At 32.9% G+C, this 22653-nt stretch overlaps 1 protein-coding gene across 10 annotated transcripts in view; it reads right to left on the bottom strand.

The window, feature by feature from the left end:
* Positions 1-22653, bottom strand: part of LOC129958567 (uncharacterized) — a 309649-nt gene that overhangs the window by 159851 nt on the left and 127145 nt on the right. For 9 of the 10 annotated variants that reach the window (XM_056071121.1, XM_056071123.1, XM_056071128.1 and 6 more), the window contains 4 exons: positions 19710-19799; positions 15994-19125; positions 10309-10389; positions 8528-8617 (listed from right to left, as the gene is read on the bottom strand). In XM_056071121.1, the coding sequence (XP_055927096.1) occupies positions 8528-8617; positions 10309-10389; positions 15994-19125; positions 19710-19799 (3393 nt within the window). The remainder of the gene's footprint in view (positions 1-8527; positions 8618-10308; positions 10390-15993; positions 19126-19709; positions 19800-22653) is intronic. The other variant, XM_056071126.1, reaches the window with a different exon arrangement.

Below are 22653 nucleotides of genomic sequence, written 5' to 3'. Positions count from 1 at the left end.
CCATTAGAAATGTGTAGGAAAACTTCTACTATTCCCTAACACGAATGTCTATGTTAATTAAACAAAAAGACCATAATCAATCAGTTACCAATTATGTATTAGTTCAGAAAACTGAAATTATCAATAGAGATTTTGCCGACAGACATTTATCACAGTAAGTTTAAGTTAAAAAGTTTATTAAAAATCAGAATACAGTGAAATCTCTCTGAGCGGCCGCTCCTCCACTCTGAGAAAATTTAGCAGCTCAGAGGGGGTGGTCGTTTTGAAGGGTTTTCTTTACAATTGCCAGATAATTGCTATAATACATAATATAAACAAGTCTGATATATTTAACATCAGAAGTTGCTGAGATTTATATAAATACAAAATAATGCTTTATTTAACGTGTTTTGTTTGTATTTTATTGAGAAAAAAACCCATGTAATTTGACTCTGTTTTAGTTTTTCACGCTCCTCAAAAACAACATTTTTTCATGTTCCATCTTTCAGTTTAAAAAGTAAATCTCTAATCGCTTGGTTTGTTATTGCATCGGAATTTACGATGACTTCATCTATTTTTCTCGAAGTCGCATGAGTCGAAACCTTAGCTGAATTACGATTAAGAACCATATCGGAAAATTCCTCGCCAAAGACAGAATCAGCGCCAGAAAATCCCAATAAATTCATTTGTAGAAAAGTTTAAATACAGAACATACTGTTCAGTTAATTTAAATCAATCTTAAATTAATTTCAGATTTGATTAAGAGCATGTAAAAAATGCTTATCTTCGATAGATTTGTCAAAAAAAGGGTGTTCCTCCCAATCGGAATCTCGGGATTGTACTCTATTCCAGCATGTTTCGAGAACTCTTCTAGTTGATTTTTCGCCGTCGATTCGTCCAATAAATCTAATTGTCTCTCAATTTCTCTGCTACTGATTCCACAGCTAAAGAAACATTTAGTGACAACTTCTATGACATATTTTCTAGGACGTTTTAATCCAGTTAAGAACATCTTCGCCAGAAATTTTCTTTGAAAGTTCACTAGGACTTTCGCATCCATCCATACTTGCAATAATATGTCGCAGAGAGTATTGTCTGTATTCCATTTTAGAACCTTTAACAGTTTAACAGTTATAATAACAAATAACAGTTTAACATTTGTGAGCTGAACTCCATGTGCATGACACAGCGCATTCTCCAATACAAGAACTTTCCTGTCTTGATTCCCCAATTTTTTTGTCGAAGTTTACCAGCCATTCTTCGAAACTCGATGATGCCATTCATGCTTTTTTTTCGCGTGCCACGACACACCAAGACGGTTTAAATCTTTTCCTTTAAAACACTTGTGTCCTTGACATTTTCAAATGACCAGGAGCTTCTCTTTCGCTCCAGTTGCGCTCACACAAAAATTAATAGTAAACCGCTCCTTCGGAATTTTAATACTTCTGGCATCTTCAGATCTTTGAATCTTACTCTTATTAGGCAAAGCGCGAAAAAAGAGTGTCATTTAGTCCATGCTGAATACATCCTGGTCATCATATCCAGCAATGGAAGACGCTCATGTCAATCTTCACATGAACTGAGGTCGACATCGGCTGCTTCGCCACATAGTGATCGAAAAGTTATGTTATTGTGTGTACGAAATCTGTCCAGCCACCCATTGCTGACAGAGAAAATTTCCACTTCCAGATCATCCGCAAGTTCTTCTGCCTTGCGTTGAATCATAGGTCTACTGAAATTTTCTTCTCACGAACAGTTTTAAACCATTCCAAACAGTCTCATTTATGTCGACATATTTTTCGTGTCTCATTCGTTTGACACCACGAAATATGAAGTCTTCATATCCTTTCAAGATCTAATCCTTTTCTTTCATGATTTTGATAAATTGCATTGCTCCACTGTAAATAATTCAGCTAACTTTCTCGACGATTTGCTGTTCTCATATTTATGTAGAACTTAAATGCATTGCTCAAAATTAAAAAAAAAAAAAAAAAAAAAAAAACCGCGCGTCGACATTATTGCAACTGAGATCAATGACCAACTAATGAAAAAAGCATTAATGACAATTTTGTTCCAAAACTATCGTAATTCCCTAATAACCAAAAGGAATCAAGAAGTACAAACGGCCTTTCTTAACCCGACCTAGAACCTTTCGGCTTTTAGTTAAAAACAAGAAGTGATCACATTTTTTTAAAAAATGAGAAGCGGTGGCCGTTCAGTGGGAGTTGGGTGACCGTTACTAGAGGTCTACGGACGAAAAAATCTTATGGAATAAAACGGAAGAATGGCGAATTAACATTATGTCTACGGGCGAAAAAATCTGTGCCACGAAAATTTGGACGTTAAGAGGGGTGGTCGTTCAAAAAGTTTTCACTCTATATAATTAAATAACTTCTAAGTCTTAAAAATTATTTCCTTATGTGTACAATATAAAAAATTTAAAAATAAAAAGTAACTGACTTATTTTTTTCCTTAATTTTTAAAATGCTCAATTCTAATTATAACTTTAAAATGACAAAAATATGATATTATTATCTTTTATTAATATATTAAATTGAATAAATAAATATAAATACAGCTTTTACTTTTGCTTTTATTTTTTTTTTAAAAAATGGATTACATAAATATTTATATGAATAGAAATAATGAGCATAGAAACAAGAAAAAGGGCGCAGAAACACTATTATTACAGCTAAGTTTACAATTTAAAACTTTTTTTCTCATTGATAACTTAAGATTCTACATTTTGTAAAAGTTTGTTTTTCTCTATTACTTTTCTTTGGATGTTGCTACACTTCGCCAAAAAAGGAAAATCTTTTGTTTTATAAGCTTTTTGTGACAGTTCTTTAATTTCTTTTGCCAGGTATATATATATATATATATATATATATATATATATATATATATATATATATATATATATATATATATATATATATATATATATATATATATATATATATATATATTTTAATTCCAAAGAGCAAAGTACTCTTTTATTCAAAAAGTAAAATAAAAATATTTCTTCAAAAGTTCATATGTATTGGTAAAAAATGTCACACGTCAATTTATTTCGAATTGAATTGTTTATATTATATGTATATTCAGTTTATTATTTTATGCTCATCTTGGCTTGGAAACTTGGCTCACATTTCCCATGGCATACTCTATAGTGTATACAATACTTGGGTTGCTGAACACAACTAAGGAAAAGTCCATAGTATTAATTTTCTATGGATAATAATTTAGAACTGCTTGAAATGTTACTTTCCCCCCACTAACGGAATTTTACATCTGGTTTCCTTATCGGCATTTGAATAATTACAAACACATGTACTGACAACGAAATTGTTTCGTCCTAAGAAACCCAAAAGAGTAGTATGATTTTATTGATGGAATTCGGGTAGCTAGTATTTTTCTGAAGTTTCCAAAGAGGGCAACATCCATCAAAACACTATAGTAAAGCGTTAATTAGAAGCTACTAAAGTAAATGAGAAGTAACAAGCGGCAACACGAGTTTCGGAATATATAACCTTTAAGAAGGTGCAAAAAACTTTTTTCCCGATAGTATTCACTGATGTTATGGAGGAAATACGTTAAAATTTTGCTAATTTTTTTTAACTGAATTTCTAATTAAATTGTTTTAAAAACCATCTTTAGTAATCCAAATATACAAAGAGTAACTTCCAGCTAAATTTCATGTTCCTAACTTCAGTGGTTTAGGTTGTATTTTGCTCTGTTAGTCAAGCAAACTATTATATATTGAGAATGAGATTTCACTGGGAAACCAAAAAAACACGCGTAAGAATTGAAAATGAGAAAAAACTAAAACCTCTAAAAAGCGATATGATCTGAATAATAAAGTTTTTTTTACAACTTCTTTTATTTCTGTTAAATTTTAAATATCAGATCTAGCAGAATTAAAAAAAAATAAAAACGAGCATTTGATAAGATTGGTTCAACAAATGATAATTTTCAAAGGAATGGGGACACTTAAAATATTACATCGCAAAAGAAATCGTTGCTATTGAAAATTTACGTCTTCAAATTAGAATGTTATAACACTGGATTTCACGTAATTGACTAATGTAATAAAAATCGCAATACATAATCGTACAGTAAAATCCCTTTCGTACGTCATTCAAAAGATGGCTCAAAACAACATATTAATGAGAACGATGATTGAATGTGTGGCGTGCTAAAGAGACTTCCTGGTAATAAGAATAAAAGCGACTAAATATCATCTATATTTTTCACGTATGCTTTTAGCGCATCTTCTGTCATGTCTGATGTATCTGTTTCTTTTGCGTATCATACTTTATTCTATTTTTCCATAGATCGGAGCCAATTTGCGTACTCTTAAAAAAACCCATAAAGAGTTAATCATAAAGTTACCAGGCATAACTAAAATAAATTATTCGCTATTTAGAACACTAAAAATAAAAGATGTTCAAATGTTTTTTGAGTTGCAATAAGTTTAGTATATTTCGTATTTCGCTCTTTCGGACTAATCATTCCAATAAACAGAGGTACCATTGTTGAAAATAGAAAGAGCGACAAAAAAAAAGTCCATTAAGCATTATCTTAACATGTGCAGGGGTGTTTGTGGGACCCCAAAAAATCCCCTGAAACTTTTACGGACTTACTACCGACATTTTGGAGTTTCGAGAAGGGGGGGGGGAGAAATGAAAAATTACAATTATGAAGTATTGAATGACCTAATTATAAAAGTTCAATGAATTACTTTTTTTGCAAAATTAAGACCTTTGAACCCAGGTCACGTGATCGCACATCTGGTCGAACGAAGTCTCTCCCTTTTTTTTCTGCCGCGCCTACTTGCCGAAAAGAATCCAGAAGAGAATGTCCGAGAACCGGGGGAATGAGTCATAACTCGCAATAAGGAAAGAACAAAAAAGAAGTTTTTCCCCCCTTTTCACGCATTATCACTGCCTTTGGAGAAAGAAAGGAAAAGTTTTCACCACACACACTGACCTTGCGTTTTCTGCTTTCAAAGCAAACAAAATTACCCAGATCAAAATAAATAATTCATTATTATTCCTACTTCCTTTTGAACGACGATCCCCGGAATTTCCGGGTATCGAAGTTCAAAATCCCCGGAATTCCGGGGTTTCCCCGGAGCACAAACACCCCTGCATGTGCTGAAACTCCTGGATCCCTTCATCAAATTCTTTCCAAAGACAACATTCCCTCCCCGACATCAACCTTTTATTTAAATATTTTCTCCATTAGATACACCAGTTTCTTTTGCCCCAAATTAATTTCTTTTCTAGCCCAAAAACAGTTTATTTTTAATCACTGCCTTGCAATTTTCAATAAGCGGAAACGAATATTTTGATGCAAGTGAACGAAACCTATCAAAAATGAAATCTAAATAACTAACAATATGAAAGGAATGTTAAAAAGAAAATAAAACAGTTATCTTCAAGAAGAACTAACTATTTTCACTCTTCTGCTCAAAATTGCGAGTTGCTTAACTTCATTCCAGATATTTCCTGATTGGATAAAACGAAGGACGAGAAAAGAAAAAAAAAATATAATCTTCAAGCATTCCCTACCAATGCTGAAATTTGTTCCCAAAATGTGACCAAACAACTATTTTTCCCCCTCATGCATCACTCTGACGCTGAACAATTTCGACAAGATTTGCAATATTCTTTGAATTCGAATACTTTAAAATTACAAATCTATCAGAGCTCTAAGTAAAATCTGTACACAGCGCGCAGTTTCTGTTAGCGTGCTATTGCGACTTTTATGTGCGCAGCCTCCCCCCCCCCTAACGACAGTTATGGACATTTTATAGCAGATTTCAATCTAGAATGACCCAAGAATGATAAAATTCAATTCCAAAAATGCCACAAACATACGATTCTGCGGAAAAGTTTAATATGTGAGTCGTTTGCTCCTAGCGTTTTTTAAAGATATTACAACATAAAACTTAACAAAGCTCTGGCTCTCAAAAGTGGGAAGATTGAACCAATTATCGTAATTTTTAATTAAATGCTTTCCTGATTGATTTTCCTTGTCGATCCACGAATGATTCGATTGGATGTTTATTTCTTCATTGATTTAGCAAAGAGCTATATAACATGAAAATATACATCTACAGAACGAATTTATTTGATTTGTTGTATACGCATCTATTATTGAAGTCATATGATATAGTCAGACTGATGATGTCAGATTCAGCACATATACAAAGATCAAATGGATTTTAAATATATCTTAATTATCAATTATTCTCCCAATCTTTATTGTGAAGAAAAATGGACGCAAAAAAACAATATTTTTTTATATCGTTTTCGTAACTTTATTTTAGATTTGATTTCTCTGACTTTCATCCATGAATAATTCAAATTCTCTGAAAAAGGCACAATTTTTAACATGCATGCAAAGCTTTAACTATACAGAGGTAAATAGTACCATTGTTTATATTAGCGAAGATTTTTATTATGTATAAAAATATATTCTTTCTTTGTGTGCAGAATTAATGCAAATCTATTTAATTTTATTTTTTAAATTTGCAGAAAAAGAGATTGTATCCTTGGTGAAGCCCAAAGTGAGATGTAAATATACTTTGAAAGGTCACCAAATGTTATTTTGATTGCTTATGACACAGAGTTTTATAGTTTATACTTTGGCTGATATCCTCAAAAGAGGTAATCTTTGGATGTGTAGAATAAGTAGGTGTAATTTGGTTTGAAATTTTTCCTCGATCAGCAAATAATGATTTTCCTCCTGAATTAATTACGATTGAATTAATTGTGATTTAATTATGAATCACAATGTACTTTAAATTTTTTACAATGAATTGAAGATATCAATAAAATTTACAGAAAAAATATGTTAAGATCAAGAACTATTGCTGGGCTGTATATGATCGGAGATCTTACAAAAGTATTGAGAGTTCGGAAAAATAAAAGGAAATAATTTATTACAATTTTTTTATTTCGTTGCCATTCATCAAATTACAGTCGTGGGGACTCTACTAATATAAGCACAAGTATTATTTTATATTATATTTACCCAATAATGATATATCTCATTAGTTAGCTATGCTTCAATGAGGCGAAATCGTCAGGTTGGAGACGAAAATTAGTGAAATTGGTCTAGTTCTTGAAGTTGAGGCTTTGTCAGTTATTTATTTTTCAGCATCTTTCGAAATAGAGAGAAGAAAGCTAGATGGCAATTGATGGCGTATCTAGGGATCATGAGCAATGAAACGAAACAACAATTTTCGAAATCGGTACGATGATTGAGTCTGGAGAATTCTGTCGAGTATTTCTCCACAGAGAATGTACAATGACGTGGTGTTTTTGCCTCCCATTCCTCAAGAAAATGGAGAATGGCAAATGACAACTGATTATATATATCTAAGAATATATCTATATAAATATTTTATACGAAATTTCGTAATTGGTACAGTAATTCGGTTTGGAAAACTCTGCCGTGTGTTTTCCCCATAGAAAACGTACGGTGATATATCTCAAACAGAAAGAGGTCAATGATTATTGATGATGTATCTAAAAGTCATGAGCTTTCATACAAATCAAAAATTAGCAAAATCGAACTAATAGTTGGGGCTGCATAATAGGCTATTCCATTATTTAAAGCAAATGGATAGTATTTCACAGTTTATTAGATTCGGTTAGGAAGGAAAAATGGAGGGCATGTTCAGATTGTTGAGAAGAGCATTAGCGTTTCGCATTACATTTCAGCAACTTTCTTCCCTAAAAGACATTTTTTTTTTTTTTTGTATGATGGAGATTAGATTTTAACTTTGTTTTCTTTATGTCACCGACAGTAACTTCTATGACCCTATGTTCCTCTAAAAATCATCATTTAATGAAATGACTTTTCAGAGTCTACAGTCAATTAATTTACCGTAAATTGTTCCAGCAAATTGTAAAAAGTTCTTAAACTTCAGCACAAAAATTAGATGTAGAAAAAAAATGCTTAAATATTTCATTAATAAGAATACTGATAGGTAATTAAAAAATGCGTAGGTCAAAAACGTAACCATATGGGGAAAAAAAGCAACAAAGGGCTGAAATTACTGTTAAAAACAATCTCACGTGATTTCTGTGAGTACATAAAAGTATGCTTGGAAAAAAGATTATGCTTTTCCCTACTTAAGCAAGCAAAAGGAAATACAAGAAGAGTCAAACCAATGAAAGGAATATATTATCTCCACATTATCAGCATTTTCATAAACTGAATTAAAACCTTTTACATCGACTTCCGGATTTATTGGCATTCCACCAATGAGTCAGCAATTTCCATTAAGAGTTGGAAGCTCAGACACCGGAAAGAAAATACATTCATACAACCATGCAGATCTAGGGTGGAGAAAAGTCCGTTTTCTTAATTTTCAGAAAGAAAAATAAAATTTGGATTAAAAAAAATACTTTAAGCTTTATGTGAAGACCGATAAAAATAAACAGTTTTTAAGGACCTTCAATGACAATACAAGACTAAAATAAAATAATTATTTTAAAATTTAATTCATTAAAAAAATTATCCGTGTTACCTTATTTTCTATCGGCTTTTGACTCGAATTTTTAGATCCCGGCTTATTTGAAAAATCTTCTGGCATTGATTCAAATTTTCCAGAATTGCTCTGCATTACAAAATAAATATGTAAGAAAACTTTTTAATTAGAAGCCTTGCAATTATTTCACTATTGTAAAAGATATTAGAACTTTAATAAATTCCAATAATTTTACATTTTGTGGAATTTGCCAAAAAAGAAAGAAAAAAAAGGAAAGTACTATACAGTAAATATATATATATAACAGTAGACAAGTATTTCTTAACAGAGGTGTAAATGCTGAAAGTGTCAAAATCAAGGTCATCTCTTAAATACCGCATGCAGATTCCTTTGTTTTTTTCAATAACATCGTGATATGAACTAAACTAATTGGTGGGTATCTCTACGACAAATGCTTTAGATTGCTGTCTTAACAGTTGTCTATAATTACAAATTTGTAGCGAATGCTGAGCCTTTAATACGAATGATTCTGCTGATTACATTCTATATATTTTCCACAAGATTCAAACTGATGATTCAGGGAGCCAAATTCTAAGTTTGAACTGCTCAGTTTTTATCGCAAACCAGCCTGTTCCCTAAAATATGCATAGCACTTTCTGAAACAATGCAGTATTATTAACGTGTGTGAAGTCCATAAAGGCGTGAAACTATCAAAAAATTACTGAAGAGAGTGATTTCTCATACAGTTGCTTCAAGTTCACCAAGTGACTATATCCGTGACGGGCAAGTATGCTCCACATCATTCTGGAATAATCATCAGCTTGCATAATACCTTGTAGATAAATCTTATCCATAACCTAATCAGATAATCACTTTGCATGAACTAAAAATAAGACTTGCGAAACAAAGCTTTTTTTGGTTATCTAGGATCAAATTCCTGCATTCATGTACCCAGGCTTACTTGAAACCAAAGTTGGGCTGCGAATAAAGCAATTCATTTAATCTTTTGCTGCCATATGAACACCCGATTTCTCGATTAAGACATCATGGATACATCTTAAGAACAATTTCGTTAATCATGGCAGTCAGTTTCTGCAAAGTCGATGGTCAATTAGGTGGATACTTTTAACTGAAATGCTGCAGGTTTTAATAATTCAATAGGCTGGCAACTGCACAGACCCTTGCGAAAAATATTGCCTTCGATGAAGCACTTCTATTCGGAATCTTTTATAATGGAGCAAGGAATCTTAAATGTTTAAATATCTTTATTAAATCTGCACCCAATGTATCTACATTAGATGCAAATTAACAAACACTATATATTCAAGATAAGTTAGCTCTCATGCAATAGCCAATAAAACTTTACTAAGCATTTTAAGGACATTTTGAGAGTCCGATACATAGCAATGGCTATCATCTTTTTTTTTCATATCCTTTTAATGTGATTTGAATTCTGTTATCAAAGACCTTTAACACTTCAGTGTTAATTAAAGCCTATAAAATTTCATATCCCTATTTCTAAATCAAATTATTCATGGTATTTTTAATAATATAGGGCAGATCCTGAAAGACTGGAAGCAGAATATCTGTTAATTCTTTTATAAGAATACACACTTTTTGAAAATAATGCAGAGCTTAGGAACTAAATTACAATCTAATAAAAACATACATATTAATTCTAAGTCAAGAAAGATATAAACTTTCCAGTTATACACACAGTAACAATTTAATTTATAATCCTTTTCATAATTTGAATTAACACTAAAAATACAGCTGTTGAGTAAAGGATTTATAAAAATTTCAACAGGATCTCAAGTTACCTTAACTTCTTTTTGTTTTTTACTTGCTTTTTTGGGCACTGCTTTCTTTGTAGAATCCAGATGTGTCAACTCTAAAATGGCCTACATTTATATATATAAAAAAAAATTACTTTAAAAACATATGCACAGAAAATTAATGCGTAACTCCATCTGCTGTATATGGCACTTAACAACAACAATTATATAATGTAAGGAAAATTTATGAAATATGACAAAATAAATTACTAAAATTACTTTACCATTTTATTAAATTTCTTTACATTTGCAAACCAATTTTTGGAATCAACAAAAATTTATAAAACAGAGTACAGATCTCTGACAAAACATGAAAAATGTAGAAAAACAAACAACAATGAACTATCAGCGTTAAAATAAGAGATGCATCTTATTTAAGATGTATCTTATTTCTTAATGGCAAGCGAGTTTACTGTAGTACTTATTGTAAATTTTTTTTAAAAATCCGGACAACTGTGTACATCAAAGGACATATTCTTGTAAATATGCATTATACAGGGCGATTATAATTACAGTTACGATTACAAAAATCTATAAATTTAATACTACTGGTCAGAATTACTTGATATTTTAGCAGAACAATCGTGAGGCAATGGATTTTTGCGTGGCGAAGGGGAAAAAAATAGTTTCAAAATGCGCCAATAGATGGCGCTGTCAGGGTTCACATTGTCTGGAGATATGCGAATTACTTATACTTGACATGCGCACCGCAGACATGGTTGCCATAAAAATACAGAGCACCAGCTCTTTGCCTCAGAAGCGGTGGTAGCAGGGGGGCAATTGCCTCCCTGTCGGCAGCGTCGTGCATCCCCCCCCCGTCGGCGAGAAATTCAGAATTTCGTCTTTAAGTGTTTACCACTTCAGGATAGTTGTAAACAGATGCGCGTTATCAAATATGATTATTTAAAAACAGCCTTGAAGTTAATATATTGTAAACAGTCGAAATATCCAAGTAACGATTAAGGTGTTTTGACTGTATTTGGCAAAATAATCGATAGAGTGATAGGTCGATAATATGATGCATTTTGCGGACAATTTTTGATAGACCAACTAAGAATTGAATGCAATGGATGTCGAAGATGTTAAGTTCGCAGATTTTCAGACATCTGTTTCCAATGTCGTTCATTCAGCTTATAATTTGTATTACTTTTGACATATAACCGATAAGCTAACAAGTGAATACGATATCGACAAGGTGATAGGCTCATTTTGCTGGCAATTTTTGATCGGCCGACTCTGAACTCAATGCGGTGAGTGTCGAAAACGTTAAGTCTGCAGATTTTCAGACATTTGATTGAAATGTCGTTCATTTAACTTATAATTTGCATTAGTTTGGGCAATATATCCGATTGAATAAGATATCGCATTCTGCCGACAATTTTAAGGAGGCCGACTGTTAACTGAATGTGATGAATGTCGAAGACTATACCTGTAGATTTTCAGACATTTGACTCAAATGTCGTTCATCAAGCTTTTAATTTTCACTATTTTAGGCAATATATAACCAACAAGGTGACATATTAATAAGACATAAAATATGTCGCATTTTGCCAAAAAATTTTGATCGGTGGACTAGGACTTCAATGCGATGGATGTCGATGACGTTAAATCCAAATTCTCAGTCATCTGATTTAAATGTTCATTCAGGATATACTTTATATTATATTTAGCAGAATAATCAATAAGTTGGCAAGTGAATAAGACGTCACATTTTGGGGAAAAGATTAGTCGAGAGACTGATTCTGATTTTATCATAGATTATGGGAAAAAAATATTTTCACAGAGCACTTCGATTACCTGCCAGTAGAATTATTAGAGAAATTAAAGCATTTATATTATTCATGAATAGGACGATAGAGTTGTATACATGATTCATCATTCAAATTCAAGTTCTAAAGTTAATCGTCATCTTATTCATCTAATTGTTACTTATTCGATAACGAATCGGTAAATTTATTTTATTAATTTTACTATGAGAATTGCCTGACTAAAATCTAATTAATGGTTTCATCGACACTTTTGTTTTGTTTCTTTGACACGATTGTACATATACATGCTATAAAAAGTTACTGTACTGTAGCAAAATCGTGGCTTCATTATAAATTACTGAAGTCAGTAAATTGTACAATTGCAAATTAAGTTTATTTACAGTAAAATATCTGTTTTCTTTTGTATTATCAAGCTACAATTATTACTCTAAAGAGGTATTACCGACTACAATTGACGACAAAAAAAAAAAATGTGGTACGATAGCTTTTTAGTTACACTAAAAGAGTTTAACCAAGTATGCACTAAATTTGTTAAATAAATCACTTCCTAAATGATTCAATATTATGACTATATAATCGGGGAACGTATCGTTTTTTTTTTTTCTTTCAATTATTATTCGCAGCAAAAACTATATGATTTCAGATGTTTCTAAATTTTTAATAGACTTTATATAAAGATATCTCGATAAAAGGATGATTAAAATTGTCATTCATAGAATATTCATATATAACACATTTACCCCTTGACATAAGAATTTACTTTACCCCCTAATTAGATAGCAGATCTTACTTGGAATAATTATTGTTATTTTAATCCCTAGAATAATATAATGGCATTTGAGGTTATGATGCGTTTTCAAGTGATTTTTGCATTTTAAATTACTTAATATTTTCCCTTAATTATATTGCAAATATATATTGAATACATATTCAAAAATAAATACATGGGAGATCTAATGTTTAAATAGAACATTTTTCATATCTTACATAAAATAGTAAGTTTGTACATGTATTTAAAATTCTTTTCCCCAGTATTCTTAAGAAAAGACATCATTGTATCTTTTATGCATTCTATATTGATCGTGTCAGAACTATAGTAATTTTTTTTTTTTTTTTTTTGTATTAAACGTAATTTGTTGTATTTCCGTTGCGCACTAAAATCCTCGGATTCGAAACATATCTGAATTCCTGCCCGTTGCTGCAAATATTTTAGGTAGGGGGAACTACGCTGAAAAATCTATTTTTGATGAAAACATAAGATTATTATTTATTTATTTATTTATTTTAGCATGACCTGACATTCTGGCGCAATCTGTTTTTCTATCTATATATTACAATCTAGAAAGGAATATAACATATTTTTTCTAATTTTAGATCTCAGAGAAATTAAATTTCAACAGTCTCATAAAGAAATAGACTCAAATATTAACAATTTTTTATGGTCATTAAAAGAAATTGAGAACATTTTTTTACAAATTCCTTTTTAATAATGAAAGAAAGGATCAGCATTTGAATAAAAAAAGAAGTTAAATAATACTTGATTTTGATTTAAATGTAAAATTAATTTTTATGAGTTATTTTGAAGCCAAATGAGAGCTACTGTGCTTGCCCCCTTGTCGGTTTTGTCTTGCCTCCCCGTCGGTAAATCTTTGTCGCCGCTTCTGCTTTGCCTGAATGCTTCATCATGACTGATTATGAAGGATCGCGCTCTGCTCTTGACACTTTTTGATAAGAACGATGCTACTTATAAGTACTTACTTTCATAAGCACTTACAGCTATCAGGAAGTTTCGAACATTAAAATCGTGTCCAATAACCACAAATGGTCTACGAAAAATGATTGCTAAATTCGAAGAGACCGGTTCATTTGATGTGAAAAGGGGGTAGAGGAAGGAAACCAGTTTCGACTGCGGTAGTGAAAGATGTGGATACAGCATTACAAGAACAGACTAACAGTGATCCTGGAATTAGCAGTGCACGGGGAGTTGGCCGAATGCTGGATATGTCGATCAGCACGTGCGTAAAGTCTTACGGAACATCTTGCGCTGTTATCCGTACAAGATAACTCGTGTGCAGCAGTTGTTACCTACTGACCTGGAAGCACGTGAATCTTTTTCACTACGATTTCTTGCTCGGATGGAAATGGACAACGGATGGCCATGGAACATTCTGTCGTTTGACGAAGTCCACATTCATTTGCACGATTCTGTAAATACGCAAAACTGCAGGATATGGGCGACCGAGAATCCGTTCCTGCTATTACCTCCTCACTCAAAAGGTCACTGTGTGGTGCGGAATAACGGCAGCGTTTATCGTCGACCCGTTCTTTTTCGAGGAGATCACACCTACGAGTCCCGTTACATGCACCGTTACTGGCAAGCGGCATGAAATACTTTTGCGTAACCATGTCCTTCCGGCACTTCAGCAGCGTCAGTGTGTAGATCGCACAATGTTTTTGCAAGAAGACGCTGCTCCACACATTACTACTCCTGTTAAGCAGCTCTGAGTGCTCATTTCAGAGATAATAGGATCATATGCCGCCATTTTCCAACAACGTGACCGCCACGTTCCCCCGACTAAAATCCATGTGATTTCGGCATTTCGAGGTACCTGAAGAATGGTGTTTACAGAGGCCGGATTGAGAATCTGGCAGACTTGCAGGCAAGCATCACACACTACATCCATTGTATCAGTTCAGATACCATCCGATCTGTTGTGGAGCATGCCGTTTTGCGCTTCCAATTAGTAGCGGAACAAAGCAGATGGCATATCGAAAAACTTATGCCTTAACCACCCATCAGTAAGGTGTTTGCTCCATGAAGCTGTTTTTTTTTTTTTTTTTGTCATTATTACTGATGTCGCTATAAACATGTATTCTTGTCTTATCGTTTAAAATCTTTTAGTAAACCCTGAACTCTATTGATTCCTTTTAACAAACAATATTCCTGTATTTAAAGAATCCATTTTTGGTCTTGCCCCTGACAGCGGCATCTATCAGCATATTTTGGGAACTATTTTTTTCTTTCGTCAAACAAAATTCCATTGCTTCACGATTATTCTGCTAAAATATCAAGTCATTCTGACCAGTAGTTTTAAAATTATCTATTTTTGAAATCTTAACTTTAATTATAATCACCCTGTATATAAGAACAAATTTATGCTCTTTCATTTCTGAATCGCTTTCCTTAAACAAAACCTTAGTGAAATTAATATGAACGCGGCATAGAATTTCTTGATTAATTAGCTGATACAGTGGATTAGCTCCACTTTTCATTCTAATATCTTAATAATAATTAGACGAAAATAAGTTTCAAAGCATGTAGTACCGTATTATGGATGGTTTCTCAATTTTTTATGGAGCATAAAACAATGATGATCTGTAAGATAATAAAAGGTATCCAAAGAGCAGCAACAATTTAGAAGCTTTCTTTGAAAAGTGAGCATATCTATTTCATACCTAATTTTGCAAAAATTAAGAAATTTAAGTAGATTTACAAAGTGAAAAAAAGTTTCGATGCAAACTAAATTATGCTCTTCTACAGGCGGGTACTAATATTAGAAATTGATAACAATCAACGGGTTAAAAATGATGCATAAATTAATGCATAAAATTTACAGTAACATGGTACTAATACCGAAACTTCATACATCAAATCAGGTAAAAATAAGTAACATTTGGTATAGAAGTAACATTTGGTATATTTGGTAAGGCCTTTGCAAGATACTGTATTCTTTTTTTTTTTTTTTTTTTTTTTTTTTTTGTTTCCTATCCCAGTCCTTCGAATATGATTTACTTACAAATCGGTTAGTATTGGATCACATTTTCCAAGGTATATAGCACATTAAAAATTAACTAAAATAGATAGCATATTAAATTAATGGGGAGATATTGCGAATACTACCTTATTTTCAGGATGCTTTTGACTTGTTTCCAGAACTCCTACTTTAGCTGCAAAATCCACTGGTGCTAAACTTGGAGGCATATGATTAGCCTCTATTCGATTTTGGCAAGATTTCCTAGATTTTGATATATTTGCAGAATCCTCTAATGTTAAATCTGGGGGCATAGTTTTAGTTTCTTTTTGAGCTTGAATCAATTCCTTTGATCCTGAATTGTTTGCAGAATTTTCTGCTGTGAAATCCGGCGGTAAAGTTACGGGCCTTTTTTGCTTATCACTTGCTTCCATGGATTTGCAATCATCTGCAGAATCGTCATGTTTTAAATCTGACACCATAACTTTAGGTTCTTCACGTTCTTGATTTGATTCCTTTGATTTTGGTTTATTTGCCAAATCATCAAGTGTTAAATCTGGAAGCATATATTTAGTATCCTTTTGCATTTGACTGGAGTCCTTTGATACTGATTTATTTGCAAAATCAACTGATTTTAAAGCTAGCGGCACAGATTTAGAGTCTTTTTTTCTTTGTCTAGATTCCCTTGATTTTGACTTGTTTGCCGAACCATCTAATGTTAAACCTGGAAACACAGCTGTAGGCTCTCGTCGGTTTTGACTTGATTCCCTTGCTTCTGATTTGTCCGCAGAATCGTCTGGTGTTAAATTTGGCGACCTAGTTTTAGTCCCTGCTCGCTTTTGACTTGCTTCCCTTGATTTTGGTTTGTTTGTGCAATTATCTAGTGTTAAATCTGGAGGCATAGAATTAATCTCTTTTTGATTTTGACTAGACTGATTTGATGTTGACTTATTTTTGTCTAATTTTAAAACTGGTGGAACAGCTTTCGTCTTCTTTAGGTTTTTACGTGATTCACTTGATGCTAATTTACTTTGAATAGAGTATAATTTTAAATCTGACGGCACAGCTTTGATCACTTTTTTATTTTGATTCAATTCTCCAGATTTCAATTTGTTTACCGAATCATATGGTGTTAAATTTGGCGGAACAGCTTTCGTCTGGTATCGCTTTTGACTTGTTTCCCTTGATTTTGATTTCTTTGGAGAATCATCTGTTGTTGAATCTAGCAACAGAGCTTTAGACTCCCTACGTTTTTTTCTGGATTCCCTCGATTCTGATTTATCGGCAGAATGGTCTGCTTTTAAGTCTGGCGCCACAGCTCTCGTGTCTTTTTTATTTTGACTCGATTGATTGATTTCCCTTGATTTTGATTTGTCTAAAGAATTGTCTGGTGTTGAGCCCGGTAGCATAGTTTCAGTCTCTATTTTCTTTTTATGTGATTCCGTTGTTTCCGATCTGTTTTCAGAATCGTCTAAATCTGGCGGCAGAGCTTTAGGTTCTTTTCGGTTTTTTCTTGAAACTTTTGATACTAATTTATTGGCGTGAGAGTCTAATGTTGAATCTTGCAGCACAGCCTTCGGCTCTCTTTCCTTCTGATTGGATTCTCTTGATTCTGATTTGTCGGCAGAATGGTCTGCTTTTAAATCTCCTGGCATAGCCTTAGGCTGCCTTTGCTTTTGAGTTAATCGCCTTGATTCTGACTTGTCGGCAGAACGATCTGTTTTTAAATCTGGCAGCACAACTCTCGTGCCTTTTTGTTTTAGACATGTTTTCTTTGATTTTGATTTGTCTAAAGAATCGTCTGGTGTTGAGCCCGGTAGCATAAATTCAGTCTCTAATTTTTTTTTATGTGATTCCATTGTTTCCGTTCTGTTTTCAGAGTCGCTAGTTGTTAAATCTGGCGGCAGTGCTTTAGGCTCTTTTCTGTGTATTCTTGAATCCTTTGATACTAATTTGTTGGCGAGACAGTCTAATGTTAAATCTTGTGGCACAGCCATAGGCTCTCTTTGCTTTTGATCGGATTGTCTTGATTCTGATTTGTCGGCAGAATGGTCTGCTTTAAAATCTGATGGCATAGCCTTAGGCTGCCTTTGCTTTTGAGTTAATCGCCTTGATTCTGACTTGTCGGCAGAACGATCTGTTTTTAAATCTGGCAGCACAACTCTCGTGCCTTTTTGTTTTAGACATGTTTTCTTTGATTTTGATTTGTCTAAAGAATCGTCTGGTGTTGAGCCCGGTAGAATAAATTCAGTCTCTAATTGTTTTTTATGTGATGCCATTGTTTCCGTTCTGTTTTCAGAGTCGTTAGTTGTTAAATCTGGCGGCAGTGCTTTAGGCTCTTTTCTGTGTATTCTTGAATCCTTTGATACTAATTTGTTGGCGAGACAGTCTACTGTTAAATCTTGTCGCACAGCCTTAGGCTCTTTTTTCTTTTCAATTGATTCCTTCGATTCTGATTTGTCGGCGGAATGGTCTGCTTTTAAATTTGGCGCCACAGCTCTCGAGTCTTTCTGTTTTTGTCTCGACTCCTTTGATCTTGATTTGTCTAAAGAATCGTCTGGTGTTAAGCCCGGTAGCAAAGTTTCAGTCACAATTTGTTTTTTATGCGAGTCACTTGTTTCCGATCTGTTTTCAGAATCGACTGTTGTTAAATCTCGCGGAAAAGCTTTAGGCCCCTTTCTATTTTTTATTGATATTTTTGATGCCAATTTGTTTGGAAGACACTCTGAAGTTAAATCTTGCGGCACTTTATGCTTTTCACTTGATTTCCTTGATTCTGATTTGTCTGCAGAATGATTTGCTTTTAAATCTGCCGGTACAGATCTCGAGTCTTTCCTTTTTTTATTTGATTCGCTTGATTTAGATTTGTCAACACAATAGTCTGGTGTTAGGCCTGTTGGCATAGTCTCTGCCTCACTTTGTCTTTTACTTAATTCCCCTAATTTCGATTTCTTTGCTGAATCACCCGGAGTTAAATCTGGTGGCATAACTTTAAGGTCCTTCCGCTTCTGAATTGATTTTAATTTGTCTACAGAACAGCCTGGTAGCATAGGCTTAGTCTCTAGACTTTTTTTACGCGATTCTACTGATGTTAATTTGCTTGCTAATGTTAAATCTGGAGGCACAGCTTTAGGCTGTTTTTTCTTGTTATTTGATTCTGATTTGTTTGTAGAATCAAATGGTGTTAAATCTGGTGGCAGAGTTTTAGCTCCTTTACGGATTTTACTTGATTCTCTTGATTTTGATTTGTTTTTAGAATCGTCAAATGTTCCAGAGATATCCTGCATTTAAAAATAAAAGCTTATATATAATATATATTTAAAAAACATATATATATATATATATATATAAAAGTGACATTAGTAATATTGTTCTTGTGTAAATAATAAATTCAACAGTGCAATTAAAAAATATATATTAATTTTTAAGTTGCAATTTATGTGTTTATGCTAAGATGAAAGCATGTGCATATTTCTCATGCTTAAAGATGAATGATAAAAATATATAACAAATCATTCATAAACACACATTTCAATAAATATTATAATTTGCTTATTTGTAAGCTTTGTACTGCTATTTCTGCACTAGGCTTTTCTACTACAAAAAAAACTTATATACGATTTCCAAGAAGATTATAAATGAATTTTCCACCTATTTTTATTGATTCATATATAAATGACTAACTTTATACCGCTGTATTTGATAGAAAGTAATAGCGTACCTCTAAAAACACACATATGATTAACTTTTACTTGCATAACATTTCCTTCCAAACCAGTTATCATATATGCTCAGAAATACGAAATTGAATAACAATGATTAGTTTTAATGACGAAAGATTAGTTTTAAAGGTTTATTAACATACCTTTTTGTCTTTTTGCTTTTGACTTGTTACCTTGGAATTTGATTTACTCAAAGGATCCAAATGTTTCTTTTCAACATCTTCAGAAAGGCGCTAAATGAAAAACACATTATATATATATATATATATATAGAGAGAGAGAGAGAGAGAGACAGAGAGACACACACACACACACACACACACACACACACACACACACACACACACACACACACACACACACACACACACACACACACACACACACAGGATGTTGCCGAATCGGACTGACAAATTCAGAGAGGAGGTAGTAGGTATTAAGAAGATAAATAATCACCATACAACATAGGGTCCCAAAAGACGTTTAGTAAACGAACATCTCTAAAATATAGGGAGTAAAAAGAGCGAGCAAGTATTCATTAATGAGCATACTTGCTCACGGCTTTTATTTTCCTCCAACGCATGGAAAATTTACATACGAAAATGCTTCTTCTGGACTACCTTGTTCTTAATCCTTGCATTCATAGGGCCATTCTCTTCACAAGACTCATTGATTTCTCGACCTCTGTTTTTCCGATTTTCACCGAATAAACGTCACTTTCGACCCTATTTTTTATAGTAATTTTTCATCTCCTTAATGCTTAATATCACCTCTCTGAATTTATATTTCGAATTTGGCAACCCCTTTCTACAAACATCGGTACCCATGTTGCAGCGATGTTTTCTGGTACTCATTTTAATTTTTCTTGGATATTTTAAAAATTTCTCAATTTTCGTACTACATACTTATATTAAATTAAAGAATATAAAATCCCCATATTTTCAAGGTTTTATCTTTCTTCAAGTTTTAATATTTTTGCAGATAGGGATTCTAAACTACTTTTTCGCTTTCTGTAATTTACGACTCCCTAGATAATTAAATCGGCATGTTATCTACATGGGGGAAAAAAACCCTTTTAAGAATGTGCTTTCACATTAAAAAAATCATAGTTGAAACATCATTTGTTATTTTTTTATTGATTTTTTACAGTTTCCAACAATTTTCGGATTCCCTATTATTTTGCGATTTTCATCTAATAAACGTAGTTTGGGACCCTATGTTATATGGCGATTGTTTATCCTCTTGATGCCTACTGTCACCTCACTGAATTTGTCGGTCGAATTCGCCAAACCCTGCACACACACACACACACACACACACACACACACACACACACACACACACACACACACACACACACACACACACACACATTAATAAAATATTAAATTCTAGCTTTAAAGGATAATAATTGAGAAATATTTTTTTAAACAAAGCATGAAATAAATGCAACAACAGCATGAAAAAGTTACAGCAAATCACATTTTATGTAGTATATGTAGCAGATTTTTATGTAGTAGATGTTAACAGATTACAAAATGTTAATTTCCACAAAATATCCCAAAATTGTAATAAAAAAAGCAAGACATATGAAATGAAGTCCAGAATACCAAAGAGCAATAAAAATCATTAAATAAATTCGCAAAATACACAAGGATAAATAAAAAAAAAGGGTTTATATATAAAGGGACAGTATATATAAAGGAAGAACAAAATAGGGAATCAACATTTTCATCAGTTCTATCCCTTGCATCTCAAATCAAGATTTAAGATGTATCAATGAGACAATATCAATAATAGTGGAAGGATAGCTGAGAAAAATCATAGAAAAAGAAGGAAATAATGTACAAGAGTTGTAAGTTTGTTAAAAAAAATATCTGAATGCATATGTTGTCAATCACTAAAAAAAGAAACAAATCTTATAAGATTTTTCACACTCTCAAAAAACAAATACTAGAGATAAATCTTAGGTGCCAAGAGTCACAATCAGCTTCAGATTTTCTTTACAAGTAGTCATTCACAGCAGATGCTTGATGTTCTGGAGGCTCTAGTGCTGGAATCACACATCTTTAACAAAAGATAACAGGAATACTCCACTGAAAAGTCCGTAAACCTTTCTCCAAAAAAGTCAGGAAATTCGCACCGTCCAATAAGAGTGATAATTAGGTACAGTAAACAGTTGTAAAGGAACCAAGTCTATACGTAGACAGCGGAACGTTTTTGCGCACATCTACTTGTACCATGTGCGTTTCACAATGCCTATATATGAAAATGAATGCATATGTGAATATATGCATATGCATATATTGTATAATGCATATATGAATGCATATATACAAGCGAAGGAAGACTCATCAGCTAAAAGGTCAAATATTGAAAAATTGAGTTCTATGGCAGTTTTCGGTAAGAACCATCATCAAAATTCTACATTCTGAGCAGTTAAGGGATGTTTCGTTAACAGACTGTTTTTTTCTACGCATACAGACGATGTATAGCAGCTACTTCCTCTTTCACGCAAGTTAATTCCAAATGATAAAGTATTACACAACTCTGATGCACATGAGCAAAATTGGGTTTGGGTAGTTGGGATCGCCGTATTCATAGATTCATTTCTTCTGCAATTGATCGACTGTTTCCCCCTGCTGAATTTAGTTTATATTAACATCCAGTTTTAAAGCAATGCTAAGATAATTTTGAGACGGACATCATAATTTTGAGCTGCGATCAGATGACGAGAACAACACCTGAGCTGGCACTAAGCCAGCAAAAAGATGTTTGACCCTACAAATTAGGAAGAACCAGACCCACTTAAAAAGGCAGATTTTTGGTGGAATCGGGTCTCGAAACCTCTGGTCATGAGACTTTATCACCGGGGGCCTTCTTTCTGCTGAATCGTACCCAAGATGCATATAAGTTAATTCATGAAACATATAACATTTCATGTAACTTCTCTGAAGTCAACTTGCCGTTTGAAGGGACCAAATTTTCCTAACTGAAATTCGTGTTTCATTTCATTTTATTTATTTATTTATTTTGCTAAAAAAATAGGCTCTTTTTTTAAGAATTTGCCTTTATTTTATAAATAAT

Source organism: Argiope bruennichi, chromosome X1, assembly GCF_947563725.1.
Source record: "Argiope bruennichi chromosome X1, qqArgBrue1.1, whole genome shotgun sequence".
Classification (NCBI taxonomy): Eukaryota; Metazoa; Arthropoda; class Arachnida; order Araneae; family Araneidae; genus Argiope; species Argiope bruennichi.
Note: the sequence above shows the minus strand (reverse complement) of the source record. Positions and strands in the feature narration are given on the sequence as shown.